The sequence below is a fragment of the Thermobia domestica genome, chromosome 8, assembly GCF_964235325.1.
Source record: "Thermobia domestica chromosome 8, izTheDome1.hap1.1, whole genome shotgun sequence".
NCBI lineage: Eukaryota > Metazoa > Arthropoda > Insecta > Zygentoma > Lepismatidae > Thermobia > Thermobia domestica.
In genome coordinates, this window is record NC_137461.1 from 287,285,369 (window position 1) to 287,298,437 (window position 13,069).

A 13,069-nucleotide genomic window follows, 5' to 3' on the forward strand; every position below is an offset into this window, starting at 1 on the left:
TGGAGTATACCTGGATGTGTCAAAAGCATTTGATAAAGTATGGTTAGCTGGATTATTATATAAGCTATACACTCAAGGTTTTCCGGATCGTTTTCTGCATTTACTTCGCTCTTATCTCATTGGCAGATCATTTCATGTGTCGGTTGATGGTGTCAAATCCTCGTCTAGGCCAATTAAAGCAGGTGTCCCACAAGGCGCTGTACTTTCACCGCTCTTATATAATCTCTATACAGCAGATCTTCCGACTTTACCAAACTGCTTTTTCGCAACGTATGCCGATGATACCGCCTTTTTCACAACAAGTAGTTCACTTGCACAGTGCTACATCTATATGCAACGTCAACTAGACAGTTTTCAGGAATGGGCTAGGCGCTGGAGAATTAAAGTAAATGCCGACAAAAGTTGCGCTGTCATCCACAGTAGAAGACGCATCCGCGCCCCTAGAAATCTAATATATGAGAACGCACACATTCCTCGCGCCACGCATGCGAAATATTTGGGTGTGACATTAGATCATGGGCTCACGTTCGCCCCACACATCAAAGATATAAAGCAACGAGCGTTACGGAAAATCTCGGCATTGTACCCCATTTTTCGCTGCAGTTCAATCTCTCATGAGGTTCGAGTGCACATATTTAAGATGATAGTCCTGTCCACACTTTCTTATGCATGTCCTGCCTGGCAACATGCTTCTAATAGCCATCTACAAACACTCGAAAGTGTGCAAACGAGGGCCGGTCGCATCATCACTGGTCACGACAGATACACATGCAACAGACAAATTCTGGAAGATTTAGAGCTGCCTCCTGTTAGAGAAGTTCTACGGCATCTCCATCATAAGTTCTGGCATACTTTACCAAGACATGTTAATCCAGCTATAGCCACCATCGGCACTGAATGCGCTCTACGGAATGTTCATCGCACGCCACGCATTTAATATCTTTCCATAGCTCGAAATAACAACATCAGCTACTCTGCGACAGTTGCAGATGTAGACTACCAGACATAACAAAACAATAGTAATACCCAACTAGCCACCAGCACATCTATATATATTCTTTATGCCATCTTACTCATGGAGTCAGGGGCTTCGGCCCGATACTCTTCACAAAACTTCAACATTACCGTGACCGTGACCGTGACCGTTGCGTGCATTCATACTGAATCAAGTAGCCTAACCTCTCTTGTGCTAGTTAGTGTGCCAGCGAGGAACAAGTGTTGCAATACGCATTTGGGAGCAAAGCACACATACAACACTTAGAGGGTTGACGGAAGTTCTCACTTTCGAAGGGCGACTTGCTTTTTGAACTTCATCTCATCTCATCATCTTTTACTTCACTTTCATTTTCATTTGGGCTTCGGCCCTTGGCTACCTTATTACGATGGCGGACTCTGGCAACACTAACGGACAATCGATTCTAGGACGACATTCCGGATTACCTGCTATTCTTCTTGCAAACTCAAGCTCTGCACTTGCACAACCGGCACCCATTGTACCTTCTCGTCGCACTCGGCACTTTTCTTGGGGAAGTCAACCAATCCCGTCTACATCTAGAGAGAGACATCCATCAAATGATTCAATACAGTCAGCAAAACGGATACGGTCACGGTCTCCAATAGAATCTATGGACATTCAAGTCAATCCACAGCGTAATAATACTGTTCCAGAGCTTCAAACTACTACTGCTGCACAGTCAAATACCAATCCTCTTTATCATTTCATTCTTACAGACTACGATACAAAGTTCACCAATCCTAAAATGATTTTTCTACAAATTATGAAATACGTTCCACGGGTACGGGATACTCTCGTTCAAATCGTCCCCACTAGAAACGGCTATATTCTGAAATCGAAAGATCCAGATTTTGGTATTACCATTCGCAACAAAGCATCCTACGAAATCTTCGGTAAGAGCGCCAAACTTACAAAATTAACAGATAAACGGCAGAAACAACCTCCGCCACCTCGCAAACCACCATATCTCTCGGTTGTTATCAGGGGTGTTTCCCCTGAACTTACCGATGCTGAAATTCAAGAGGAGCTAAAACAGGAGGGGATTACAGTAGACAGATGCATTCGTATTCGAAATAATAATGGTCCGACCTACATGGTCCGGGTGCTTTCTAAGCAACAGGAGACAATCGATTATCTGTTACGATTCGGTGCTCCAATTTATAAGAAAATACATCGTGTCGAACCCTCTAAAACTCAGGGACCTTTACCTATACGCTGCGAAAAATGTCAGGTGTACAATGACCACATTACAGCAAATTGCTCTAATCCATCTAAGTGTGGATACTGCTCGGGTCTACATGAAACCAAAGCATGTCCAAACTTAAAAGGACCACCCAAGTGTAACACCTGTGGCAGTGGACTTCATCCAACCTACAGTTATCGCTGTAAAGCTAAACCAGAGCCAACTCCCGAGCATCCGGAGCTAACAGTACCGCTAAAAACGACTGACACGGCTACTAAACCAAACCAATCTATCTTACCACCGCTAACAATCGAAGATTTTCTCCGCTACATCAGTCTGGTGCTTCAAAATATATTTCCCTTTCAGCGAGCCAATATTCTTCATCACATCGTTTCTGCCGCAAAATCCATCTTCCATATCAATCTACATGCAACATATTCTAACAACTATGTCCATTTTCATATTGGTTCTCTGGAAACTGCTGTTTAGTACAATCTGCATAGTATTTTTCATTATGGGGATTACTTTCTTATTTGTCAATATTCGATCCTTTTCGCAGCATAAACTGTTATTAGAAGCAATGTTGTTGGAGGAACATATCAATGTCTTTGCGCTTAATGAAACTGCTTTAAAACCGAGCATGGTAGCCCGCATTCCTGGCTATCAACTAGAACGTCATGATTATCATGATCACCTAGCTCGTGCTCAAGGCGGAGTTGCAATAGGCTTTCCTCCAAAGTATCCAGTTCGCTCGTACAACCCACAAGCTTTTAGTACTTTGCCGGAATACCTTCTTTGTTCCATATATTTTCCGTCCATAATCATCAATTTTAGTACGATCTATATTCGACCACGACAACCTATCCCGCTAGACTATTTCGAACATATTGCCAATAATTATCGAAATATTATTATCATGGCGGACATTAATATACATAGTCGAAGTGATCGTGAGAAAGCAGAGTTTCATCAGTATTTAACTGACAATCTCCAACTACATCTCCATGTTCTTCCTTCGCACACCAGACCTATAAGTCAGACTACACCCGATGTTGTCATTACATCGCTAAATCTTCTTACTGACTGCCATCTTGAAGTTCTGGACTCAATCGGGAGCGATCACCATCCAGTGAAACTAACACTCACTCGAGGACAACGACCACGCCAAGAAATTGCACCTCGCTATGTTCCACGATATGATAAGGCAAATTGGCCTCTTTTCCGGCAAGACCTTGAGCGCAGACTTCACAGTGAAACGCCTCCAACTAATGAAACCGAGCTAGCTTCTTGTATTACAACTATCACCACGGCAATACAAACTAGTGCTAAGCATCATATTCCAACCGAACAAGTGCATCCGCACAAACCGAAATTACCGCCGACATATGTTCCACTCATACAGCAAGCTCGCCGCCATCTTCGAGAGTATTATAGAACTGGAAACGATGCATATTTACGCCTACATCACCAATGGCAAAGAGCGGTACGTAATTATCTTGTTGCATATAAACGTCGCAACTGGATAAAATCTTGTAACAACTTATCCGAGGAAGCACATCCTTCTCGATATTGGAAGAGGTTTCACCAGCTTGTTGGCAAAAGCACTAAAATCACATATCCTCTAATAGCCGACGGTACTCCTCTCTTCTCTGACGCAGACAAAGCAAATGCATTTGCTGCTCAGTTACAGGCCGTTTTTACGCCTACAGCTGTTTCTAATCGTTGTGAACGGACCGATATCTCTTGTATTCCTACCTTACAACCATCCACGGAGCATATTATTAACCTAGATCATCCTCTTACTTCATCCATCACTGTCGATGAACTACACTCTGCACTAAAACGGAAAAGGAATACAGCACCTGGAATCGACACGATATCTTACCGACATATCAAAGAAGCCCCGCCATCTCTCTTACTACTCCTCGTCACAATATACAATTTCATCCTCAGAACCGGGTTTTACCCCTCAGATTGGAAAGTCTCCAAAATCTGTATGTTCCATAAACCGAATAAACCTGTACATTCAGTAACTTCTTACAGACCCATCCACCTCACCTCAGTTTTCAGTAAGATACTAGAAAAAATTCTCGTGTGCCGCCTCCATAAGTACCTTGATACCACTTCTCTGCTACCTGTTCATCAAGCGGGGTTTCGCCCTGGTTTTTCCATAAATGACCAGCTACTTCGCCTCAGCTCAATAATTACTAATCAGTATAACAAAGCATTTCCATCATGTCTCATTCTCATGGATTTAGAGAAGGCATTCGACAAGGTTTGGCATTATGGTCTCATTAAAAAATTGCAAACGTTTAATCTTCCTATATGCTATCTCAGACTAATATATTCTTTCATTTCAAATCGCATTGCTTATGTTACAGTTGGTACGGCACTTTCCTGGCCGATTTTTCCTCTTACTGGAGTACCCCAAGGATCAGCTCTCAGTCCTTTACTATATATCCTGTATGCTTCCGACATCCCTTCTGTACCACGCAATGTCTTTACTTTTCAATATGCTGACGACACAGCTTTTCTAGCTCTCGGCAAAACGGTGCATCAGCTTAACATTGTTTTACAAACAACTCTCGATAATTTCGTCAAGTGGTGCAAGAAATGGCAGTTAAAGATCAACTCCGAGAAAACCCAAGCTCTGGTTTTTCTACCGCCTAAGCGTCGTTCCAAAGTCCATAGAAACCCAACTCTCTTACAACTAACTGTTGATGGGTATCATGTACGCCCATCCACCACTGCTACCTATCTAGGCGTGGTTTTCGATTCGAAGCTTAGCTGGAATGCTCACTTGAAAAAACTAAAGGAGAAGGCTAATCTTAGATTAAATCTTCTGCGACGTCTCACAGGAACATCTTGGGGACTAAAAGCCGATGTTTTGCTTCATACATATAAAGCTTTCCTCCGTCCGATCCTTACTTTTGGGCATCCCGCTTGGTGCAATGCTTCTGTTTCTTTCTATGAAAAACTCAGCATATTGGAACGGCATGCTATTCGACTGGCGTATCGAATTAAACTTCCATACCCAACGTGGCTCACATATGAATATATAGACTTTCCAAAGATCACCGAGCATCTCGCACAACTTCGACTGAGATACATCAGCTCTCGCATCCAAACAGGCCATCCACTTTTCTTGGACATCCTTCACACTGACGCTCTTACCGACGCAGCCTATCGATACAAACATTCACCTTTAAATATTTTCATATCTCTATATGTGAAACACGAGCACCTTCCTGCGGCTGAAAGGGAAATATATGATATATACGTCATTGATCATCATATACCGCATCTTTTTCCATCTCAGCACTAGATCCTCACCATTAACAAGGGCTTCCCCATGTGTTCATTAGTCCCGAGTCGCCCCGGGACAGAAGATCTAACTCTGCATCCGTCTCACTAATCAAACTATGTTTGTGGCGTGTTAGCACTTCACCTCATTCATCATAATCATCATTATTCTTTATCATATTTATTATCATGTATTCTAATTCCTATTAGTACCTTAGCACCTGAATCTCATATCTGCACTCAACTTTAAATTATTACTTCAAAAAAAAATATGACTTATTACGTGATTACTAATCCTTATGTTCATATTTTCTGCACTTAGCCCATCTTCAAATTATCTTATCATCAATAGCAATTCTTTAAAAATCCTTGCCAAAGAGAGGGCGTAACCCTCTAATGGCTGGGAGTAGAGGACTCTTTTGCTCCTATAAAATAAAATGATGAATAAAGATTTATAAAGTTAACCCTATTCCCGTACCCTTAAAAAAAAAAAAAAGCGTTGCGTGCATACCCACTCAGAATTCCGAATCGTTCATCGATTTACAGGTCTGAGTTCGATTTCTAACGCTCTACGAGCATTTACTACTATTTTTGATCATTTAGGGAGGATTGTTCTGATACAGACAATCGACATCCCCTTGCAGTCTGTATTGCTGACTCAAGTGGGAGCCCGTGGCCATCATCATTTTCGTCTGCTCATCTCTTTTGTGGAGGGCCAGTGCTCGCACTGACCGACATCTCCGCGAGGACGTATTGTTGCCTCAAGTGAGAGCCACAGTGGGCTTCCTCGATCATCCTCTTCGCCGAAGTCTTTTGCGCCCATTTGGATGGCGTCAGGTGGCCATCCGGGACTACCACCGCAACCTCCTGGGCCGTCTCTGAACCCCACGTTAGTGGGCCAGGGGACTGACCGAAGGCATCCATCTGCTTCCCAAGGCAAAAATTCTGGTAGATCCCGATCACGCACACCGGACAAACATCACACTTCTTCAACTCAGCCACCGTCTAAGCGTCATCATACTGTTAGTGAATCCGAGCAGTCTGTTTCATCCATGAATCTCGACGACGCTAATGAATTTCCGACAATACTGGATTCTTCCAAACCTCGTCTTCATTCATTCCTGCTTACCAACTTTGATCCCAAATTTGAGAATACCAAATTGGCTTTCCAACAACTCATAAAATATCTACCACGCGCCTCCGTCGCTCAAATTGTTCATACACGCAATGGGATAATCTTCAAGTCATACGATTCATCATTCTTAACCACTGTACGAAACAAATGCAGTTTCGAAATTTTTGGCAAACATGCTGAAATGAAGCGACTTGAATCAAAGGCGTTTAAACAGGCACCACCTCCACGAAGACTCCCGGCTCTTTCAGTTGTCATTAGGGGGGTGGATCCTTCCCTGACAGACGATGAGATTCAGGAAGAACTCAATCAAGAGGGGCACTCTATACTTAAGTGCATACGTATTAAGAACGACCATGGAGCCACATACATGGTACGAGTCCTTACTAATTCCGAAACCACCATCGATGACTTGCTAACTTATGGCGCTTTCATTTATAAAAGAAAGCATCGCGTCGAGCCATCAAAATCACCTCCACCTTTACCATTGCGATGCGAGCGCTGTCAAGCGTACAATTCCCACCCGACTTCAAAATGTACGCAACCTAGCAAATGTGGATACTGTAGCGGTGCCCACGATACTAAGGCATGCACCAACTTAGCTAAACCGCCTAAATGCTCCACATGTCCAGAGCAGCATCCGACGTATAGTTATCGATGCAAAGCGAAACCTACAGCTGAGCCTCTCAGCCCGGAACTCACAGTTCCTTTGCGACCTGTTTTACCGCCAACTCAGCAAGCGCTACCACCACCAGCTATCGACGAACCTATTACTCTCCAACAATTACTATCTTTTTTCACTATCGCAATGCAAAACATTCATCCTTTTCTTCGACAACACATTCTCGGGGTGGTCAATCACTCTGCTCGCCTGATCTTTAAATGTTCCTTTCAAGCTACCTACTCTGGTCCACACGTGTATTTTCATGTCACTCCATTCGAAGAACATGCCTCCGCAGAAACTTCCAACCCTTCTACTGCACCGTAATCATGGGTATTTCGCTCTTATTTGTTAATATTCGATCCCTCGCTACTCATTATACTCTTTTCGAACAGCTTCTCTTAGAAGAATCTATTCAAGCCTTCCTCATTAATGAAACTCACCTCACACCAGCTATGTCTTTTAAAATACCTAGATATACATTACTACGTTGTGATTCTAAGGTAGCTGCACGCCGAGCAAATGGGGGAGTGGCTGTTGGCTTTCATCCTTCCATTAGTCATCGCCAATACCACCCTGCCTTATATAACATACCGGAGCACCTCATTATCACCCTCTATTTTCACTCCCTTTATGTCACTATAGCCACCATATATGTGCGCCCTGGACACCCAATCCCCCTCTCCTTTTTTCAGTATATCTCTAATAACTTTAAATACTATATCATTATGGCAGATATTAATATTCATAGCCGCTCAGATAACCAGAAACAACGTTTCCTTAACTTCATCACCAGTCATACCACAGGCCATATCTTTGACATACCAAAACCTACCCGACCTATCACTGAAACCACACCAGACGTAGTGATTTCATCTGTCAACCTTTCCCAACGATGTACTCTCGAGGTACTAGATTCTATTGGTAGCGATCATCTACCCATCAAACTTCACATTGATCAACCACAGCCTCATAGTCCTCGAACCTTACCAGAATCTCGGCGTGTCCCACGTTTTGACCAAGCAAAATGGGAACATTATCGCTCAACAATCACTGCCGATTTAGCCAATCTTGAGCCGCCTACCACAGAAGATGCTCTGTATAATTGCATTTCTGATATTACCTACTCTATACGTCATGCGTCCGAACTTCATATACCAACCACTGAAATCTCCCGGTTCCAACCACGCCTACCACCAAGTTATCTACCTCTTATACACCGCTCCCGCGCATTTTTCCGAGAGTTTCAGCGCACTGGGAACTTGGAAGCACTGCAGCATCATCGCAAACTCCAGCGCACAGTCCGAAACTATGTTAAGGCATATAAACTCCGGACCTGGGTCAAGACTTGCAACACCTTGGCAGAAACTTCGCACCCAACTAAGTACTGGAAACGCTTTAATCTGCTGACGGGCAAGCTTACCAGGACGCCTTATCCATTGCTTATTAATGACTGTCCGCTACAAACAGATGTAGATAAAGCCAACGCTTTTGCCGACCACCTGCAAACTACATTCACTCCTTTTTCACCAGACTTTCCCCGGAGGCATCCCACGGACATCTTGAACCTATCAGCACCTTACTTACAACCGAGTGAAACTCATAGTCTTCCCGACAATAATCCTCTCACTGCTCCTATCTCTACTGACGATATTTCGTCTGTCGTGAATCGCAAGCGTAATACAGCTCCTGGTTTGGATCGGATAACTTATCGCCACATCAAAGAAGCACCATACTGTCTTCTTCTTCTTCTTTCTTATGTCTATACATTTATACTTCGTACCGGCTACTTCCCCTCAGACTGGAAAACATCCTCTACTTTAATGTTTCTGAAACCTAACAAACCTCCAGATTCTGTTGCATCTTACCGTCCAATACAGCTAACCTCCGTATTTAGCAAGATTCTCGAGCGCATCATCGTCGCCAGACTTCATCTCCATCTCTCTACCCATAATTTGCTTCCTGTACATCAGGCTGGATTTAGACCTAATTTTAGCATCAACGATCAACTGCTCAGACTCTTAAATCTCATTACCAATCATTATAATACTGCTCGACCGTCTTGTCTCATCCTTTTCGATCTCGAAAAAGCTTTTGATAAAGTTTGGCATTTAGCTCTTCTGTTCAAACTCCACCGCTTCCGACTTCCGCTTTCTTATCTCCGATTCATATTTCACTTTCTTTCTAACCGCCTCTCTTATGTAACCATCAATAGCTCCTTCTCTCATCCGATTTTTATTCACTCTGGTGTACCCCAAGGCTCTGCTCTCTCACCCCTACTATATCTTCTGTTTGTAGCTGACATGCCGGCACTTCCTCTCAATGTGCACACTTTCCAATATGCTGATGACACTGCTTTTCTCTGTACAGCCCGAACCATTCAACAGATTAACTCCTCTCTCAGCATAGCAATTGACTCCTTCTTTCGATGGTGCAATAAGTGGCGACTTCACATAAACTCCACTAAGACGCAGGCAATTGTCTTTATTCCACCTCGCAAGCGCTCTCGAGTACAGAAGAATCCGAATCTCCTTAACATCAGTGTCGACGGTACACGAATTCAACCCACTAAACAGGTCACTTACCTCGGTCTCACTATCGACCATCATCTAACTTGGCGCCCACATCTTAAAGAAATCACTCGCAAGGCCTATAATCGTTTAAACCTTCTTAAACGTCTTATAGGTACCACATGGGGATTACAGCCTTCTACAGTACTCAATACCTACAAGGTATTTTTGCGCCCCGTCTTAACATATGGACATCCCGCCTGGGTTAGTGCATTACCTTACTTCTACAACAAATTAAAAGTGCTCGAACGACATGCTTTTCGTCTAGCATACCGAATCAAGCTTCCGAGTCCAACGCAGGAGTTGTATGACCGCATAACGTTTCCTACCCTACTTCATCACATCGAAAAATTAAGGCTCAGGTTCATAACCACCCGCTTTCAGCAACGACACCCTCTACTTGTGGACACGATGGATATCGATCGCAACTACGATCTGGGTTATAATTTCATCACCTGTCCTTTATCTCTGCTCTTCTCCCTTTATCTCAAAACTCTTCCACCTGATCACCCCGACCATTTTGTCGCATCTGGCTATTCTTCCGATCATCTTCCCCATCATGTTTCACCCACATTTACTGCACTGTAAATCCATTATACTAACAGGGCTTCACATGTCTTCATCACTGTCCAGAGTAGCCCCTGGACAAGAAGATAACCAGCATTCGTCTTCTTAACAAATTGTTTGTTTGTGTTTGTCCTGTGAAGTGCACCTCACCATCATCTTTTCCTGCCCTTATGATTATGATCACAAGATCATAATGTCTGATGGATACTATAATAAAATGAAATAAAGTTGAAATATAATAAAGTGTTACTTAACTACATGATGTTCCAATTCTCCTACATCCCATAGACCAGCTCCAATCTCCTTACTACCCCAATACTTTCAGCACTCACCCCGGATAGAGGGCGTAACCCTCGCAAGGGAGCTAGCCTTCGGCTAGCAATTAAAAAAAAAACGTTGCGTGTCACAACTAAACCGTAACAATTATGCTTATTTTGATGTTTTGCAAAAGCGGATGGGTGTCTTGGGTGTTTTCATGGTTGTGCATATGCTCCAATAATTGGGGAGGTGAGGGGACAATATATTGTAGCATAGATTTAGTCAGTCGGTTAAATTATACTGATTTCATACTGTTTTATCTAAATTCGCTTAGTGCAAGATTCCATATAACTTCTTTGGATTGTGTTTCGCTTGCAATAAGCTTAATAAAGCTTGCCATTGATGAGAATACGCTTAAATTGGCTTGCGTTTGAGATAATTTGACTTGTGTTTAACTTGTGAAGACAAGCTTGCCCCAAGCCTTGCCCAGATGTAACTAACTAGCTTGCCACAAGCTTAAAGCAAGCTAATTGGCTTGCATAGTATAGCTTGCGGCAAGCTAATTTACCTTGCAACAGCAAGTTTGTGGCAACTTGCAGCAAGTTTAAATTGCTGTCTGGGTTCATATTTCCTGAATATTTTTTGGGGGGGAGGGGAACACTTGCGCGTACCTACATACCTTTGATATTGCAACATTGCAACCGGTGCTTGTACAGACTACGTTCCGCTACTGCCAAAATTATAGTCCATAGCTAATACACATGATAATGGCTAAATTGGCCAAAATGGAGTTGATGCTAACATTTAGTCAAAAAAGAGATGTTCCAAAAAGACGTAAATTAAAAGATATAACAAAGATTTGAAACCTGCTTCATAACTTGTACAGTTTTGATAGGACACTTACATATTTCTTTCCGAATTTAGGATCTTCAAGCTTTCTCTCAAATGTTTGAAAATCATCCAAGGTTCGCAGAGGCAGAAGGCCAAAAAGTTCGGATTCTTCGTTTATGGACTCTGCTTTCACACTCACATCATTACTTAGAAGTGTGTCGACTTTCTTCTCGACGGAAGATACTCTTTCACTAAGGTCAGCTAAAGTAGATTGCATTTGGCCAAATACCATTCTGATATCTGCAATAAATTTTAGGAAATATTGTTTTGAAGGTGTTAATATAACTAGAAAATATACTATTTCACAAATCATTGAAACAATAAAATGTACATTCATGTCCAAAATGATTGTCGCATATCTATAACTGTCTTCTTGTAAGAATATAATTTGATAATGATTTTACAGGATACTTTTAATACCGATACTATGTGTATAATCGAGAAATGTATATTTGTAGAAAATTTTGTAGGGAAAGAATTATAAGCACGTAAATTAGAATGAGTAAACAAATGGACAAGAAAGTTTTATTTTCGTTTTATTATTCTTATTTACTGCTCTTTTGACATGAAATTTGCCACATACATGTCTTTGCCGATTATGCACATACCAACATTATAAGAAATACAGGGCGAATTCGTTATCAAATTTTATTCGTAAAACAACATATTTATAGACATGCGACAATAATTTTGGACATGAGTGTACGTTTGTGGTGGACAAACACCGTGTGCGTGGGTTTTCTCAGGGTTCTATCGTTCCCCTCCACTTTCTTCACTCCATCATTTAATTCATTCTCATCATCACCGTCTCCTTTAGGCTGCCCCGCATAACCGTGGGACAAAACTCAAAGATTTTATTTTAATATGATTTCGCTGTTCATTTAATTAGAAATCTTGGGGGGGAAAGTGGGGAACAATTAGGAAGACGTGTGTAGAAGACCACTACGTTGGAGAATTATGACCAGGTCATTAGAGTATGACGTCATTCATCAGTACTGCGGAAGGAAAGGGTTGATTGCTCAGAGGTAGAACGTAGCCTTTTGGTGCGACGGATCTTTGGTTCAATCTCCGGCCTCATGAGTTTATGATGGACAATATCATATTCGTGAGGGTTTTCCCGTTCTCATGCCACTAATTCCTTCATAATCATTCACTATAATTAGTCATCCGTGTATCTTAACATTAATCCTAGGAAGACTAAACTATAATTGGTCACGTGAAAGACTAAGGGGGGCAATTTTGCTCGCGGTTGTAAATTCCAATTTTAACCCTACTAATGTATTTTAAAGTTATTTAATGGCTGCTACTAATAAATGTGAGTTGTAAAATTATTTTAAGACTTGTGAAATTTTATTTTAATAGGAAATATTACAAATATAAGTCCCAGTACAGACTACTACCGCATTTGGTTAGCAGACATGAAGTAGCTTTAAATACATTAGCCTGTGTAGACAAGTTACTATACTAAACCTGAGAGTATTAAGTTTGC

The 13,069-nt window shown here is 42.0% G+C and overlaps 1 protein-coding gene across 6 annotated transcripts in view; it reads left to right on the top strand.

The window, feature by feature from the left end:
* The window catches only part of LOC145693676 (uncharacterized), a 206,828-nt gene that overhangs the window by 131,433 nt on the left and 62,326 nt on the right, over nt 1–13,069 (top strand). Inside the window, exon 16 of one of the 6 annotated variants that reach the window (XM_081769922.1) lies at nt 11,614–11,790. The exons of the other annotated variants lie outside the window; for them this stretch is intronic. Coding sequence (XP_081626048.1) covers nt 11,614–11,775 — 162 coding nt within the window. The 3' untranslated portion in view covers nt 11,776–11,790. Of the gene's footprint in view, nt 1–11,613; nt 11,791–13,069 lie in introns of those variants that run through there. 6 annotated transcript variants of the gene reach the window in all.